Source organism: Panthera leo, chromosome F3, assembly GCF_018350215.1.
Source record: "Panthera leo isolate Ple1 chromosome F3, P.leo_Ple1_pat1.1, whole genome shotgun sequence".
Taxonomy (NCBI): Eukaryota; Metazoa; Chordata; class Mammalia; order Carnivora; family Felidae; genus Panthera; species Panthera leo.
Genome location: NC_056696.1, coordinates 35,037,155 through 35,052,672, shown reverse-complemented (window position 1 = coordinate 35,052,672; position 15,518 = coordinate 35,037,155). Strand labels below are relative to the sequence as shown.

General features: G+C 54.2%; 1 protein-coding gene across 1 annotated transcript in view; it reads right to left on the bottom strand.

Moving 5' to 3' along the window:
• The window catches only part of PLXNA2 (plexin A2), a 207,689-nt gene that overhangs the window by 13,224 nt on the left and 178,947 nt on the right, over positions 1–15,518 (bottom strand). Inside the window, exons 15-26 of the mRNA XM_042924603.1 lie at positions 14,249–14,385; positions 13,142–13,309; positions 12,917–13,010; positions 8,596–8,835; positions 7,805–7,948; positions 7,279–7,513; positions 5,202–5,344; positions 4,233–4,501; positions 2,179–2,245; positions 1,814–1,960; positions 1,012–1,171; positions 533–636 (exon numbers count right to left, since the gene is read on the bottom strand). Of these exons, the coding sequence (XP_042780537.1) occupies positions 533–636; positions 1,012–1,171; positions 1,814–1,960; positions 2,179–2,245; positions 4,233–4,501; positions 5,202–5,344; positions 7,279–7,513; positions 7,805–7,948; positions 8,596–8,835; positions 12,917–13,010; positions 13,142–13,309; positions 14,249–14,385 (1,908 nt within the window). The remainder of the gene's footprint in view (positions 1–532; positions 637–1,011; positions 1,172–1,813; positions 1,961–2,178; positions 2,246–4,232; positions 4,502–5,201; positions 5,345–7,278; positions 7,514–7,804; positions 7,949–8,595; positions 8,836–12,916; positions 13,011–13,141; positions 13,310–14,248; positions 14,386–15,518) is intronic.

Sequence of the window (15,518 nt, the reverse complement as noted above, 5' to 3'; positions counted from 1 at the left end):
CACACAACTTTATGGGGCGGGGATCACTTTGAACTCCATTTTACAGATGAGAAAGAAGAGGACTTAAGTAATTTCCCCAAGGACACCAGCTAGTAAGTGGCAGAATGCAAGACCCGGAAGACAAGTCTACCCAATTTCTTGCTCCGTGGCAAGTGAGAAGTGTAAGCTGCGTTGATGAGATGCTGAGGACAGAAAGCAGCAGGTACCCACGGTCAGTGTCCTTTCAGAGGACTTCACAATATGCCATTTTTCGGTGGAGGTAGAGACACACAGAATAGAAATGCCTAGCCTCACCCAGACCACTTAAGTCGGTTTCTTGGGGTGGGGTCGGGGCACTCGTCTTTTTGAGAAGTTTCCCTAGTGATTCTCATAGGTAGCCATGGCTGAAAATCTCTGTTTTATACTCAGAGGGGAGGAGGAAGGGGTAGATGAGAAAATCTCTTCTAGGCTTCTGAGGGCCTGAGAGCAAACCCTGGAGTGAAAGGAACGTTTTGGGGAGTCAAAGGTCGCGGCTCAAAGCCCCTGCCCTCACCTGATAATGCATCAGCGTGTTCAGCCGCTTCCAATCGCCCTCGATCTTGGTGGTGATGTCTTCGTCTTGCAGCACGACCCGGGCGATCCGGCCTTGACGCCACTCTGGGGGGAGGGGGTGGTGTAGGTGAGGGGGCGGAGGGGGGGCTGTGAACCAAAGTCACCCAGTCCTGCCTCCTCTAGGGGCCTGGCAACCCCAGCTGTTGCCACTCATAGTGCTTCGAGACTTCAAGGGCCCCATGGGGTCAAGGCAGCTGGGGAGAAGTGTGGACTTCACCAGAGGTGGCCACATCTGAGCAAGCAGTGCCCTGGGAGAAGTATTTCCTACGGCCCCTTGCCTGGGGCAGGACTGTCCCCAGGAGGGGCCTATGCAGGACGGGGCTTCTCATTTTCTCACCTCATTCCATGCCATGGCCCAAAGGCCCTCCTGGAAGCCACTTTCTACCCCTTGCCCACACACTCTAAGCCCAGGCCTCCTACCCAAGTCCATGTCAACAGCCCTTGGCCGTTGGGAGTAGGGCACGTTCTTATAGACGGCATCGAGGATCTTCTCCTTGACCTGCGTGATGGTGTCACAGTTTAGCACCTTCACTGGGATCTCAGGACTGTTCTCGTTGTCGGGGTTGACGCAGTTCAGGATCTACAAGTGACGACGGAGGGGGAGCAGGATAGGAGTTCAAGGGACAGCTTGAAGGAGTGGGAGGAAGCCCTTGGACTACTCCCCGTTTAAGACTTACCCTCCCTACAAGAGAAATGTCCATGCCTCGGGTTCTCTCTCCTTCCTGCCATCTGCCAAATGATAACCTGAGCCATGGGTACCCTGCCCTTCTCAAAGAATTGGGACTCCACTTTCTAGTTCCTGGTTGGCTTAGTAAGAGCCACTGTAATCCCGGAACGAGGCGTCCTAGGGGTTCAGAGATGGCTCCAGATGTATCCAGGGATGGTTACCCACCTCTCAAAGCCTCTATGTTAGGAATTAGCAATTTCATATTCTTCCCCATAATGCTAATTTCCCCATACCTAATGGAGGGGGTCTCACCCCCACCCCCACCATATCATCCAGGGTAAACTGAGACAGACAGGGCTCTTTAGGCCCACCAGCTGAGATGGGGAAGGGAAACAAAGGCATGTCTGCCACACTCTTGGAACACTTGGCACGCCCCTTAGACTTGCCCCCAGGCCATATCCTAGCCTCTTTATTGATTGGCTTTGTGCTTAGAGGGCAGAGAACGGATCTGAGACAGGAGGTTTGCTGTGTCCCCTAAGTTTCCAGCCTCCTCACCAGGGTCTTGTACTCGATCTGCTGCCGGATGAGCTTGTCCTCGCTCAAGGAGTAGCGGGCCTCACCCGTGATGGCGTCGATGGGACCCTTCTCCATCTGCTGCTTGATGGCGCAGTAGAGCATGAACAGTGGCTCTCCCGCACACTCCTGTGGGCACAGGCAAGGGCGTGGGCTGTGCGGGGGCACCAGTCTCCTCCTCTCCCTCTCCCGGCCATGTTCCCAGGCCTGCTTTGCTTTGGAGCACCCCCACCAGGCAGGTTACTACTCCTGAGGGGTCCCCCTGCAAGCCCCGATGGCCAGGCTTGGAGCAGCCCCCCCTCTCATCTTACTCTCAGCTCTAGGTCCCGGCTCGCTCCCAATCTCACCTTCAGGAACTTGTGCAGGAGGAAGGCAAACCAATTGGTCAGCATCTTCTCAGCCACAGACTCTGTCCTGGGGAGGGAGAAGAGGTGAGGGGCAGTCCTTTGTGGAGGGTGTCTCGAGAGGGGGGTCGTCTGGCTTGTACGCACCGTGGCCCAAGAGAGCAACAGGGCATCAGAGCATGCAGGGCTGGGAGCCAGGACACCAGAGCAAGAAGTGTGACCTCAGGCCAGAGGCTTCTTCTTTCTGGGCCACAATTCCCTGTGGAACTGGCACTACGGGTCTGCATAGGAAGGTGCCAGGTACCCCCTTCCACAGGGCTATCAATGACCAGTTCTCCTTACTTCCTGCCGGCCTGAGGATGATCAACTGAGTTTCTCTGTCCCTCTGGGATTCCTTGCATGCTTAAATACTCCATTTTCATACCCCAAAGGACCCTGGTACCTGCCCCTCCAGCCACTCAGAATCAGATTGCCAGTATTCCAAGTCTGACTCTGCCACGGACTGCCTGCGTGACCTCGGGCAAGTCATTTCCCCGGGCAAGTCATTTCCACAGTCTCTGGGTTCGTTTTCCCCATCTTTGAATGGGGACCATGATAATATCTATCCCACAGGGCTGTAATCAGGATTGAATGAGTTAAGTATGTAAAGCGCTAAGAATAGCACCTGGCACCCGTGAGCACTCTTCCTTAAGTATTAGCTGTCGTTACTGCTATCGCGTGGGCTTGTGGATCCCAGCCACTGGGCTTGTGGATCCCAGCCACTCAAGTGGAGAGCGGTGTGCATGAGTGTTCAGCGCACAGGGGATCTGCTTCTGCAAGCACCGCCCCTCCCCATCCCCCAACCTGGGCTGCAGATCTGGGGACTCGGGGAAGGAACAAAGCGGATGTAACAGACCCACCGTGATGGGGATGGGGATGCCGAGGGGTATTTTAACACCCTACATGTAGTGCAAATTATACCCTCTGGCTGCCGTAAATCCCAGGCATTTGCCAGGGCTGCTCTGCAATCTGGGCCTGGGAGAGAGTGACAATGGCAGAAGAAATTGTAGCTTTGTCCCCTGGCCCCTCCCAGCACCCTCTCCCTGCATTGTGCCTGAGATTAGCTCTAATTTAAATACAACAGTTCTTAATGAGAGTTTCTAATGCTCAGATTGGCAGGATGGGGGCTCAGAACTCATAAAACAAAGCCATTCCTCCTCCCTCCTCACCCCACGTGGGGTCTGGAAGCCTGCGACCTGGCTGGGAGCAGGCTAAAGAGAAGGGTGGAGAAATGGGGATGGTGCATTCCAACCTCTGCTGCCAGAGGGGCTCAGGAGCTCTGCTCTGCTCCCTGGGGCTTCCAGGGAGGGTGGCCTTGGGGGATGGATGCCAAGGTCTCCAGGCCTCTCTCCTGCCAGTAAAAATGGCAAAGGCGGAGGGAGCCTGTGGTGGCTGCTGGTGATTCGGATCCTGGGAACTGGGCGCGGAAGGGAAAGGCTGCAGCAAATCTCCAGCCAGCCTCTGTCCCACAGAACCTTCGGCGAGGATGGAAATGTTCCCTAAGTGCGCTGTCCAATACGGTGGCCGGTATGCGGTGACTGAGCCCTTGGCATGTGGCTAGCGTGACGGAGGAACGGAATTTCACGTTTTAGTTCATTTTAATTCACAGTCACGTGTGGCTACCACACTGGACAGTGCAGCTCTAGAGGCACAAGGAGGGACAGAGACTGGGAGACAGTGTTACCTATGCCATTTTGTCAGTGAGGAAGATAAACAGCAGAGAGGCCGCGTCATGGGCCCGGGACCACACCGCTAGCAGGTGGCAGGGCCGGGGTTCGAGCCGGGGTTCGAGCCGAGCTCTGAGCCGAGGTCTGGGCTCCTCCTTCACACTTAGCAGGTGCAGACACAGCCTCCCGGGGCCACGGGGAGATCAGACTCTGCCCCGCGAGAGGCGCGGACACAGGCCACTGTGCGTGGGTGTCATGTCTGTGATGGGGAGCCTGTCATGCCGCTCTAGCAGGGCCCGCGAGCCCGCTGCGACCCCGGCCCCCCTCCCCGCCCCCTGCCGCGGGGCGCACCTGCGGAGGAGCAGCTTGGGGTGGTTCTTGTTCTCCAGATTCTTCTCGATGAGGTCGGACAGCAGCTGCTTGAGGACGTCAGTGGCGTACTCCAGGCGGCCCTGCAGGCCGGTCATGATGAGCGAGGCCACGTTGCCGCGGTCGCGCATGGAGAAGCTGCGCTGGAGCTCCAGGGTGCGGATGAAGGTCAGCAGGAACACCTTGTTGTTGATGAGCTGGGCGAAGAGCTTCAGGGCCTTCTCCACGTGCTGCTGCCCATTTCCCTGCACCTGGGGTGGACGGGACGGGCGCCCCCTCAGAGGACAGGCTTCCGGCCTCCTAGCCCGGCCTCTCCCCGAGGGTCTTGCGTGGCGAGAGCTGTAGGACTCTGTCCGTGACGCCTACAGCCACCCCGCCCCATCTCCCGCACCCGCGATGGGGTAGGAATGGCTGGGCTCTGAGGTCCACCATCTACTCTGGCCGCCCCCTCGGTTGTGGGGGTTGGCTCCAGGCAGAGCCCTCGCAGGGGATGCCGTCCGTCCGCCTGTCCCAGGGGTATCACAGGAGATACTCCATCAGACTTGCTTGGTTTGCTAGTCTCCCTTTAATCCTCTCTGCCCTGATTTATTATCTTTGGCAAAACAAGCCAACAAATGAGCAAACAAACTTCACAGAATCGGAGGTCTTTCCTTAAGCCCCCTTAAATCCATTTGAGAATGTGGCAGAATCGTAGTTAATTAATTTAGTCATTAATTAAAAAATGACAATCAGCCTTCCCCTGGAATCATCCTAAAGAGCCTGGGTGCCCCCCCACCCCCACCTTGGCCGTGATCCGCCTGATGAGAAACATCCCTGTGGGGGGGGGGGGGATGCTGTTGTAAGCCGTTTCTCCTCCTTACTCCTGACCTTTCTCTGAGCTATTGGGCCCCATCTGCATTTCCCAGGTCCAGCATTCCTGCCGGGTGACTTGGGGAGAGAGGCAGGCATTACCTCCAGCTCCCGCAGCACGGGATGGTCCTCGATGCCGGGGAACAGGACTCGCATAGCATAGGTACGATAATCCAGGTAGGGGATTCCAGAGCGGTCCAGGTCGCTGGTCAGCTCATTGATGTCTGTCTGGAGCTCAGCAAAGGCTATGAAAATGCAAGGAGACAGGGAGGCTCAGGAGGGCGACCCGGGGCAGGGGAGGGGAAAGGCTGGAGAAGACGTCTGTGAAGGCCTGGGGTGTGGAGACAAGGAGGGTTGTTGGGTTGCATCTCCAGAAGGTGTGAGGTATCTCCGGGCCTCCCTTCTTAGGTGGTAGGCACGTGGGCGATTTCTGTATCATTTCCTCCTGTCTGCCAATGCCTAACTTTGCCTTTTCTTTCTGCGTATTACAAGTGTCGTTAAAACAAAGAAAAGGGAAGAACAGCATGACTAGTATCATGCACGGGTCTGCAGGTTCTCGAAACAGCGGAGAGGCAGCGGCCAAGGGGATGAAGCCAAGCGCAGAACAGGCAGCCTCCCTCCCCTTTTTCTTCCAAGCAAGAGAATAATGAATCAAGATGCAAAGACCTTGGACAAAAATGAACATGAAAACCACCATGAGACCTCGCCCATTAGGATGGCTATAATAGAAAAATGGACAACAATGAGTGTTGACGAGGATGTGGAAAAACTGGAACCCTGTGCTGACAGCTCAGAGCCTGGAACCTACTTCAGATGCGGTGTCTCCCCCTCTCTCTGCCCCTCCCCTGCTCACGCTCTGTAACTCAAAAATGAATAAATGTTAAAAAAAAAAAAAAAAAGGAAAGAGATTCTGACACTTGCAACCACATGGGTGCCACAGCATGGATTATGCTTAATGAAGTAAACCAGACGCAAAGAACAAATACCGTGTGATTCCATTTATATGAGAGTCCTAGAGAAGTCAAATTCATAGAAACAAAGTAGAATGGTGGCTGACAGCAGCCGGTGGGGAGGGGGCCGTGGTTACTGTTTAATGAATGCAGCGTTTCAGCTGGGGAGGAAGAGAAAGTTCTGGATGGCGGTTGTGGTTCCATAAGGATGTGAATGTACTTAATGCTACCTAGCTGGAAGGAAGAGCCCTAGGGTGTGGAGACAGTGAGGGTTAAAATGGCAGATTTTATGTGATGTTATGTGTACTTTAACACACACACACACACACACACACACACACACACACACACAGGTAACTAAGAACACCAAAGCCAGCCTTGCGGCGCCCCAGCCATCAGACCCTCAGCTGACAGGGGAGCGTTCCTTCGGTGGCAGGTCTGTCTGCCTAATGCCCTTCTCCCCGCCCTTCCCCTGCCCTGGCACCGGAGAAGCCATTCCCCACCTCGCCCCAGCCCAGCCATTCCCTTTAACCCAGCAGAGGGCTTGTTCCTGATCCTGATGTTTGCAGCAAAGGGAGAAACGTTTTGATTCTTAATTGAAATGTTTACCCAGAGAGCCCGGTGGGTCCTCAGCCCGAGGGGACACCAGGTATATGTGTCACCTCGAGGCTGTGGTTGCGTGGGAGATGGAAGGAAGCAATCGCTACTCCCACGTGTGTCCACGGCCGAGGCCACCAGCGAGTGGTGGCCTTCAGAGCGTTCAGCCTGTGGCACGGGTGGAAAACAAGCCCTGGGGGAGGGGAGGAGATAAGGCCGGAGGCAGGTGAAGAGCTCCCTTGCCTCTCCTGCTGTTGCTGCCTCCACATGCTCTGAGAGCAGCTATGCAAGAAACAGGAGCCGGATTCCCATCTGGGGGACCTATAGCAACCGACTGCCGAGCCTGGGAGGCTCTGACTGTGGGGAGACCGAGGCTCCGAAAGGGAGAGAAAGGCTCCCAGACTGGGAGATGAGTCAGGGCTCAGGAAGGCCGGGAACAAGATGATCAGACCTGGGGCCTCGCCCTGGGCATTCTTAATGGGACTTCTCTAATGCTAAAAGCAAAGTAAGTTTCTGGAAAACAGGCTGAGGGTGGGAGGGATGGAAATAGCGATAAGAGCTATTTCCCGGGAGGCGGTAAAGGACTGGTGACGAAAGATGGGGCCAGGAAGCGAGACAGTGCCTCCACCTACCTTCCTTACACTCCAAGGCCACGCGGGACTCCAGGTTGTCCATCTGCATCTGGAGCCTCTTGAGAGTGAGGTCGTTTTCTCGAGACTTCCGCTTGTAGGCAATGAGGACGATGATGACGATGATGAGCAGGAGGCTGCCGCCCGCCGCGATGCTGACAATGGCTGGCAGGGTCAGCAAGCTGTCTGAGATGACACTCACCGAGCCAGGAGAGAACACCATCCCGCCCACGTGAACCTGTGCATTGCACACACACAGACGCTGTAGAGCCCTGGCATGCCATCGATCCTTATGTTTCAGAAAGGGCAATGAGTGACCACGGCCACACAGTACAGACTTGGACATGAAACAACTTCCTGCTTATCATCTCCCTTTCCTTTCTTGGGTTCTCAACTTCTACCCATCTCAATGTGGAACATGATGAGGAGGGGCTATGGAGGAAGTAGACGGGACAGCCTCACTTTGTGACAGATCATGCATGCACGGCGAGGAGGTGGGGGGGTCATAAAGGGAAGAGGGTTCACTCACCATGACTTTGTGCTGCCCCGTGAGGTTGGGAGGCTCGCAGAGGAGCTGTGTCTCTGACACAGTGACAGCACACGGGGTCTCTCCAATCAGCACGGTGTAGTTGAGTTTGGCACCTCCAGAGGCAGGAGGGCAGAGGTTTTTGCCCTGGGGAGAACAGTAATCTTAAAAGGAACAATTGACGCAGGGACGCAGAAGTTAACTGCCTAAAAAAGAGATGAAAGCCACGGGGGGAAGGGCAGCCGTGCAAAAACCAATAGACGACTCCGTGCAGAGTTTCTGGGGAAAACTTCAAACAGCCCCAATTTCCAGAGAAAGAGAGAGAAAATGCGGGGAGGAGAGAAAGCAAGGGAGGAAGGGATGGGAAAAAGACTGGAAGGAGAGACAGACTCCAAACCAGGGAGCATTTGGAGGAGAGCACGTGGGATATAAAGGAAAGTAACAAAACAGGTGGACGAACCGTTCCGGGGCACCGTGACCCCTCGGAATAGGCGCGCGGGCTACGGTGGCCATGGGAGCGGTCAATGAAAGGAAGTGTTTGCTTCCAAGGCGCTGCCGAACTTTCGCGTCCCAAAGCTCACAAGAACAAACAGCAACATTGTAAAGTGCTCCTTGAGAATCCCAAGGGCCAGATATATGGCTGGATGGGTCAATATCTATAAACAAGCTCCCTTTTCGGGGAGATGGCAGCTTTGCGAGGCCGTGAGCACAGAGAGGCGAATAGGAAAGGCCGGGAGTGAGGGGGGCTGTCACCATCACTGCACGGGTCAGGCACTGCTCTCTGCCCATCCTACCTTCAGAATGATGGGGGATCCTGGCTTTTGATCCAACACTCCGGTAGGGCTGAGCAGTTCGAAGGTTGGGTTGGGGTAGTAGATGAACTTGGTGTCGTTGTAAATGAGCAAGGACTGGACGTTATTGAAGACGAATCCAAACTCATCTGGCCGTTCCACAGTGTCCAGGCCAGGCCGGTAGTCCGTGGTCAGAGAGGGTGCCAGGCAGGTTAGGGTGGTGGTGTTCACAACTTTACAAACCTGGGAGGCCCAGAGTGCAGCATTTAAATGCAGATCGAGTGAGAGGTGGGGGGGCGGGGGTCACACTACCACCTCCCGCCCTCTCTTTGCTTTGGCTTGTCACCCCCTGATTACTTGGTTGTCTTCATTAGACGGTGAGCCCCTTGAGAAAAAGGACTGTGAAATTTGGGAGACTGGGGCACACATGTTAACCTCATTCATTCATTCACCAACGTCGTTTGATGGCCTGTTCTGTGTCAGCCGCTATGCTAGCAGCTGGGGCCATCTAGTGACACTGTCATTGTCCAGAGGAGGAGACAAATGACCAAACACGCATTATAACATAGTCCCAGACGGGGACCGGACTGCAGTAGGGGTTCGAGCACCGCTAAATACATGAGTGCCTGTGTGAAAGGCCCAGTGGGCAAGGACCAGGCAGGGTAGGAGGGTGTGTGTGTGAGAGAGAGCGCATGGCCGTGGCCTGAGGATGACTCAGGGACACTCTTCCTTGCACAGAAGGAGTGAAATGTAACCTGAAGAACGAGTAGGACTCTCCTAGACAAGGAGGGGGAGGCGTGGGGGCAACGAGTCCCAGGCAGAAGGAAGGGCAGCAAAGGCCTGGGGAGGAGGGAGTTTGAGGACAAAGCAGGACAGCAGTGTAGACAGGGTGTGTATGTGTTGGGCGCAGGGAGTAGCATGAGATGAGCACTCTGCCAGCACATAGTAGGTGTTCAGTTAATGTTTACTGAATACACTGATGAGTAAAAAGAATCCTTCAAGTCTTGAAGCATTCTGTTCAGGATCTCTCTCTTCTACAGCCAGGCGCCCCCTCACTCTGCACAAGGGAGTAGCCCGGGTATGGATACTGAGGTCATAATGTCCTTCCTTTTTGGGTAGACCCTGGTGTCTGTACTAAAATCCTAGCTGAGCTGGCCTCTACTTAGCGTGAGCGGCGCCATTCCCTTCTCTGGTGGTTTAGTTCCAGGGCTGTCCAGGGCGGTGGCCGGACCGAAGAAACCGCCACAGGACCCCGCGTGGCATGTGGACAAAACCCGATTCCCACGCGCTCTCCTCCTGGCTTGCGCTCAGCACGGTCCTGGTTGGGGCTCTGGGTGTCCCAGCAACAGCCAAGGGCATCTGGGAGAGCTTGGCCTGCTCAAGTACACGCTGTCCTGGCAGGTTCACATGTGTCGTGAGTCTGGCCAACATACACACACACACACACACACACACACACACACACACACGAGCTTCATGTTCCGAAAACAAGACCCCGTGTGAAATCGCAGAGAAGCTGACCCTGGCACAGAGATTATGTCAGACCCCCAAGTCCAAGTGTTAACCCCCACTTTCCAGAGGGAGTTTAAGAGTTTCACTAGAACAGCCTGCTGAGGGCTGCATGCCCGGGCGGGCGGGGGTGGGGGGGCGCTCCCTAGACCAGACTCCTCTCTGAATAAGCCAATCACTCCCAAACAAGCAGGCTCTGTTCGTTAACTGCCCGGTGCTGCATCGGCACTTTATTTGCCAAAATTCCTGGGGGTTTTGCGGCCTTTGCCTTGGCCCTTCTCACTTCTCACTGGGGATGCTTCAAAATCCAGAGGCAAGAGGTAGACCCAGTGGGCTGAAGAGGTGCCTGTGGGGGCGGGGGGCAGAGTTCTGTCCCCTCCGCTCCTGACAGAGAGCTCCCGACAGCAAAGGCAGGGGGCAGAGGTCACCACCTTCCCGTTGTGGAGCCAGGCTTGATGAAGAGACCACATCCAGGTGGCTTCTCCAGGCCTGTCCGCCTGCAGGCTCCAGGCAGGTCACTACTGAGCCTGAGGACCCCCAGCTCTCAACAGGGAGGAACTATCACTTAACTCCTTGAAACACGGAGGGCACAGTGGGTGGGCTGGGGAAACTGCTGGGGAGATTCCTGCTCAGGGTTGCAGGGGCACCCTGGTGAGGGCAGAGGACACTTAGGACCTTAGCCTTTGCAGATGGATGTCAGGTATAGGGAAGGCCTTTCCAGACCAGTCTTCTCTTCAAATGGCTTCGTGGGGACTAAGGCCGCAGGCTTTGGAGGTTAACCTCGTCAGTCACATACGTACTCTGTGCTGCCTTGACCATGTCTTTTACTTCCTGTACTTCTACTGCTGTGACATCTGGGGCCTTACGACCTGGAGGGGTCCCCCTCCCAGGACCAGCCAGTGCCTAGAGACCACAAACAACCTGCCTGCTAGAGCACGTGTTCTAATGCAAACCAATCAGTCCGGAGCCCAGACCCCCGACCGCCTCCTTTTCCATACTCTGAGCACCCATCCCCCATCCCTAATCATACCAGGCCGGGCACGGTACAGTCAGGAACAGCCCCCATGCCCCAGAGGCCGCTAAAACGATTCGGACTGGGCAACCCTAAGCCTGTTTACCTTGCCTTCATGCTTCCTTCCTGCAGAAGCCATAATAAAGGCTCTCGCCACAGTGCCCTTTCCTCCCTCTGCTTCCAGACCACCCCCGGGTGCGTCCCCCTTGGCGTGGAAGCCCCCTTCCCTTGGGGTCTGTGAGTATAACAAACTATCTTTCCAATGGCAGTTGCCTCCTGTGCTGTTGGCCTTGACATACCTGAGTAATAGTAAAACCTTTATTTCAAAACACGTACCTAATTTATTTAGGGGTTTTATCCTTCCTGAGTGTCAGTCCACTGTTCCCATTTCCACCCCTCATTTTCCTTCCTCCCACTTAGTCCTTGGAGTTTGACAAGGTGGTCTGTGAGCTACTGGGAACACTGGCTTCAGTCTGGAAGTGGAGTGGGAGCATGGGTCTTTTTACCCCCGGATCAGGCTCTCTACTTGGGATAAGGAAGCACGTGCTCTCCTGGCCCAAAGAGCTGTGACCAGGGTGGAAACTAAAGGTGTGATACGGGTGTCCCTGGATGTCTGCCATGATGGAACACCATAACCAGATCACCAGCATCTCATGGGGTCTGGTAATGAAGAGTCCAGGTTTTGGGGGGATCTGGTTGCTTCTGCCTCCAGCTACCCTCATGGCTGGGGGCAAGCCGTTACTCCTTTCTGGCATTAGTTTCCTCAGCTATACAACGAGGGGGGTGGACCAGATGATCCCTGTAACTTTTCCAGAACTTGCCTTCAAATGCTGTGTCATTTTGTGCCTTTCTGTGTTTCCTAAGGAAGCTTCCAGCATGTGGGGGGGTCTGTCAGGGATAAAAGGGCAGGCACAGAACCATCTTTCCTGTCTCTATCACAGCTACTCAATCCCCTGAGGTCAAAGCAGCAATAATAGCAATTATATGAAAAATAATGGCCATAATAGCATCTCCTGGGCTATAATTACGAATACAACAGTGTTTCAGAGAATACCGGCTAACAAGACTGAGGGGGAAGCCACCAGAACTAAAAAATGTGTAACGACATCTCAGACATTCTACTTTTATGATAGGGAACTTCGTTAAAAACCACAAACGTCCGTAGAGAAAAAAAATTAAGTTACATGGCTCCACACCGAGGAGTAAAGTAAAATGGTCGACTGATCACTTTCGCAGCCGGGGTAGGACTAGCTGCTCGCGGTGACTGCTGTTTATCAAGCGCTAACCTAGTGCCCGCCAAGGGCTTCGCGTTACAGATCGGCGAGGAGAGTCTTATCGTCAGCGTTTACACAGGCGGAGAATAGGGGATAACAGAGGTTAAACGACTTGATCGTGGTCGTACGACTAATGGAGGGCAGCGTCCTGCTTCCAATTCAGATGTGTCTGCCTCTGGAGCCAGCATTTCTTCACCCTTCCACACTGCTTCTTACGGGACCTCAAAGCAAACATAGCATGAAACCAGGAGCCCTTCTGTGCTCTCTCTTAAGCTCAGAAGCCAGTACATTTATATACTCGCCCTCTGACGAGAAATGATTATGCTGTCATTGCAAGAGTCCTTGGAAGGTTCAGGTGTTTGGGGCCATGATTCCAAGCTCAGGGTCTTGAACTAACTTTCTTCCCCCATAGACGGCTGCTCCAGTGCATCTGGTTGGAAGAGGGAGCTAACGCGGACCTCATCACATTGCAAACCCAGACGCAGAGCTGTGGTTATAGGGAGGGCCAGGCGGACCAGCGGTTACTCACGTTGACAGACTCCTTGCCATTAAACTTGACTCGGATCCTTGGCTCCTGAATGACATCCAGGTTGAAGCCTGTGATGGTCAGGGGTGTGTGGCCACTGGGAACAAGCAGAGGCTGGGTTAGGTTAAAAGCCCTCTCAAACGGCTACCACCTCGACCCCGGCCCCCTCACAAGACAGGGGTTCTGTCAGGTGGCGGCTGGGCGTTATCCGTCCCACCTCTGCCTCACCTGGCAATGCTCCACTCCGGCTCAATGCGCTGCACCCGGGGGTCATCTATGTACTCGAACTGCAGGTTGTTATCCACGCGGGCTCGGTCGACACTCACGGAAACGGGGACTGGGCCCAGTCCGTTGGATGACGGGGGTGAGACACACACGATCTCGTTCATTGACCGCCTGACAGGAAGACAGCAAGAGGGTTGCAAAGAAAGGCATTGGCAATGAGGAGAGCTCTCTGGCTTCAGAGGCGATTTTCCTCAGTCTGAGGGTATGTATGGCCCACAAAATGCTCTGTTCCTTCATACTCTACACAACGGAACATATCCCTTATCGGTGTATATCAGTGCCTCTTTTTACTGGAGATCCGACTCTGGTTGGACGAGGGAGGGAACACGTTGAAGAAGGGGATTGGAGAATGTGGGGCAGGGGTCAGGGCTTCGTGGGCTTTGGGTGATCTTTTCTTTTCTGGATTTTTCTAGAATAGGCTAGTTAGCCAGTGCTTAGAGTCTGGTCAGTCATTCAGTAAGTATTCACTGAGCACCTACTATGCAGAGAAGTGAACACAGTCCTTGCCCTTAGGGAGTTTATAACCGGAGGAGGAGATGATTGGCTAATACTGAGCACGTTGGGTTCTCACCCATGGATTCTCTCAGGATTCTCTATATCCCCAAGGCCTCATCGGAGTATCCGGCAAATAGCAGCTGTTCAGGTTTTCATGCACAAGAGATGCCCTGAGGATAAGGCTGTGTGCTTGCTGAGGACTGAGGTCATGTAGTCTCCATGTTTCTCGAGTCCCCATAGTGGGGACCTAATGAATGCTGGGTCCTGATGGTGACTGGAGAGTTTCTGGGAACTTCCCCATCAGCAGCTCTCACGGCCCTTGTTCTCATTATTTTTAGAAGTATCTAGCCCCTAGATACATTGACTAAGTGGTCTATATTGCTATAAACTGAGTAGTGGGATGGATTGCTCACAGGGACTGGAATGGTGTTTGGGCCCAGGACGTGGCCCACACCGTGGGAGTAAAGGGGCGGGCACCTGTGTGAACACGCCTGGAACAGGCGCGCACACGCCTCACACGTACAGCCTTCCAGTGCTCCTTTGAGCCCATCTCACCCATAGAACTCGCAGGTCTGGTTGCCCAGATATACAGCCACGCTGCTGCCTGCCCCGAGGTAATGGCCTGTGATGGTTACCATGGTGCCTCCCGATTCTGGTCCTCGGATGGGGTTGAGCGACAGCACAGAAGGGTTCTTTGGAAAAAAACAGAGAAACGGTCACACTCAGGTTTGGGCCAAAGGGACAGACCCATGCTGGACGTAACGACCAAAGGAGGAGCTGTGTCCCTGCTCAGAGTGCAGGTACTTTTCCTGCCCTTTCTCATCTCTTCTCCTGGAGCTGAAGCCCTTTCTAAGAGGCTCTTGGCATGTCCAGGGAAGGCAGAAGGACCGCGCTTTAGAATTAATTAACTCCCTGGGGAGTCTCATGCTCATAACACCAATGGGAAGGCAGAGGTAACACCGACTAATCTATCAATTAGTTTACAAATTGAGAGCAATTTGAAAATGCTTCTCTATCTAGAGACTGCACTGATTTTTTTTGGCACAAAATCGATTAGGCTGAATAAAGCATCCTTGTCTGCATTGGGCCACTAAGGGGCCAAAGTCCTCCATTAATGGCCCCTGCACATGTCCTGTCCCTTCCTAAGCATGTGAGGGGTACGGCCGCGGGCCTGTACAGACGGCTGTCAGTCAGTGTTAGATACAGCTTCCCCCCCACCTTCATCAGGAGGATGTCCTATCGATGGCCAGCACATTTTAGTCAACTCCCTAAGCTGTAAAATAAAATCCGAAGCTTGAAAGAAATGTCATGTGGCCTACGGTGCATCCGGCAGCTGACCTAAATCAGAAAGGAATTGCTCCTGCCTGGAGGGCCAGGCTGGGGGAGTGGGAAGTGCTTTTAACTGAACAACTATACCTGCATGAATTCTAGACCGCATTAGCCGGTCACTGTCCATTGGCCCTGAAGCAAGCTTCTAGATCACTCTGGGCTTTTGTTTGCTCCAATGTCAAGAGAGGAGGGCGGGCTAAATGATCTCTAAAGCCTCTCCCATCTGGGACATTCTACGGTTTTCTCCCCCCCCCCCCCCCCCCCCCCCCCCCGCGTCTTTCTGTGTTTGCTGCTCACAAGAGACCCTGTCTGTCCTGCGTTGAAGATAGGGGAAGCCGGTGGCAGGCAGACAATGGTACTCTCCAATCTGAGGAAAAGACGACTACGAGAAACGGACAGAGATGCCAAGATAAGAAGGCAGAGCCTGGAAAACCTAAAACAAGCAGTAAAATGCTTTAGAGAGAATAAAATGTTGTGGTCTAATGATTTTTTCAAA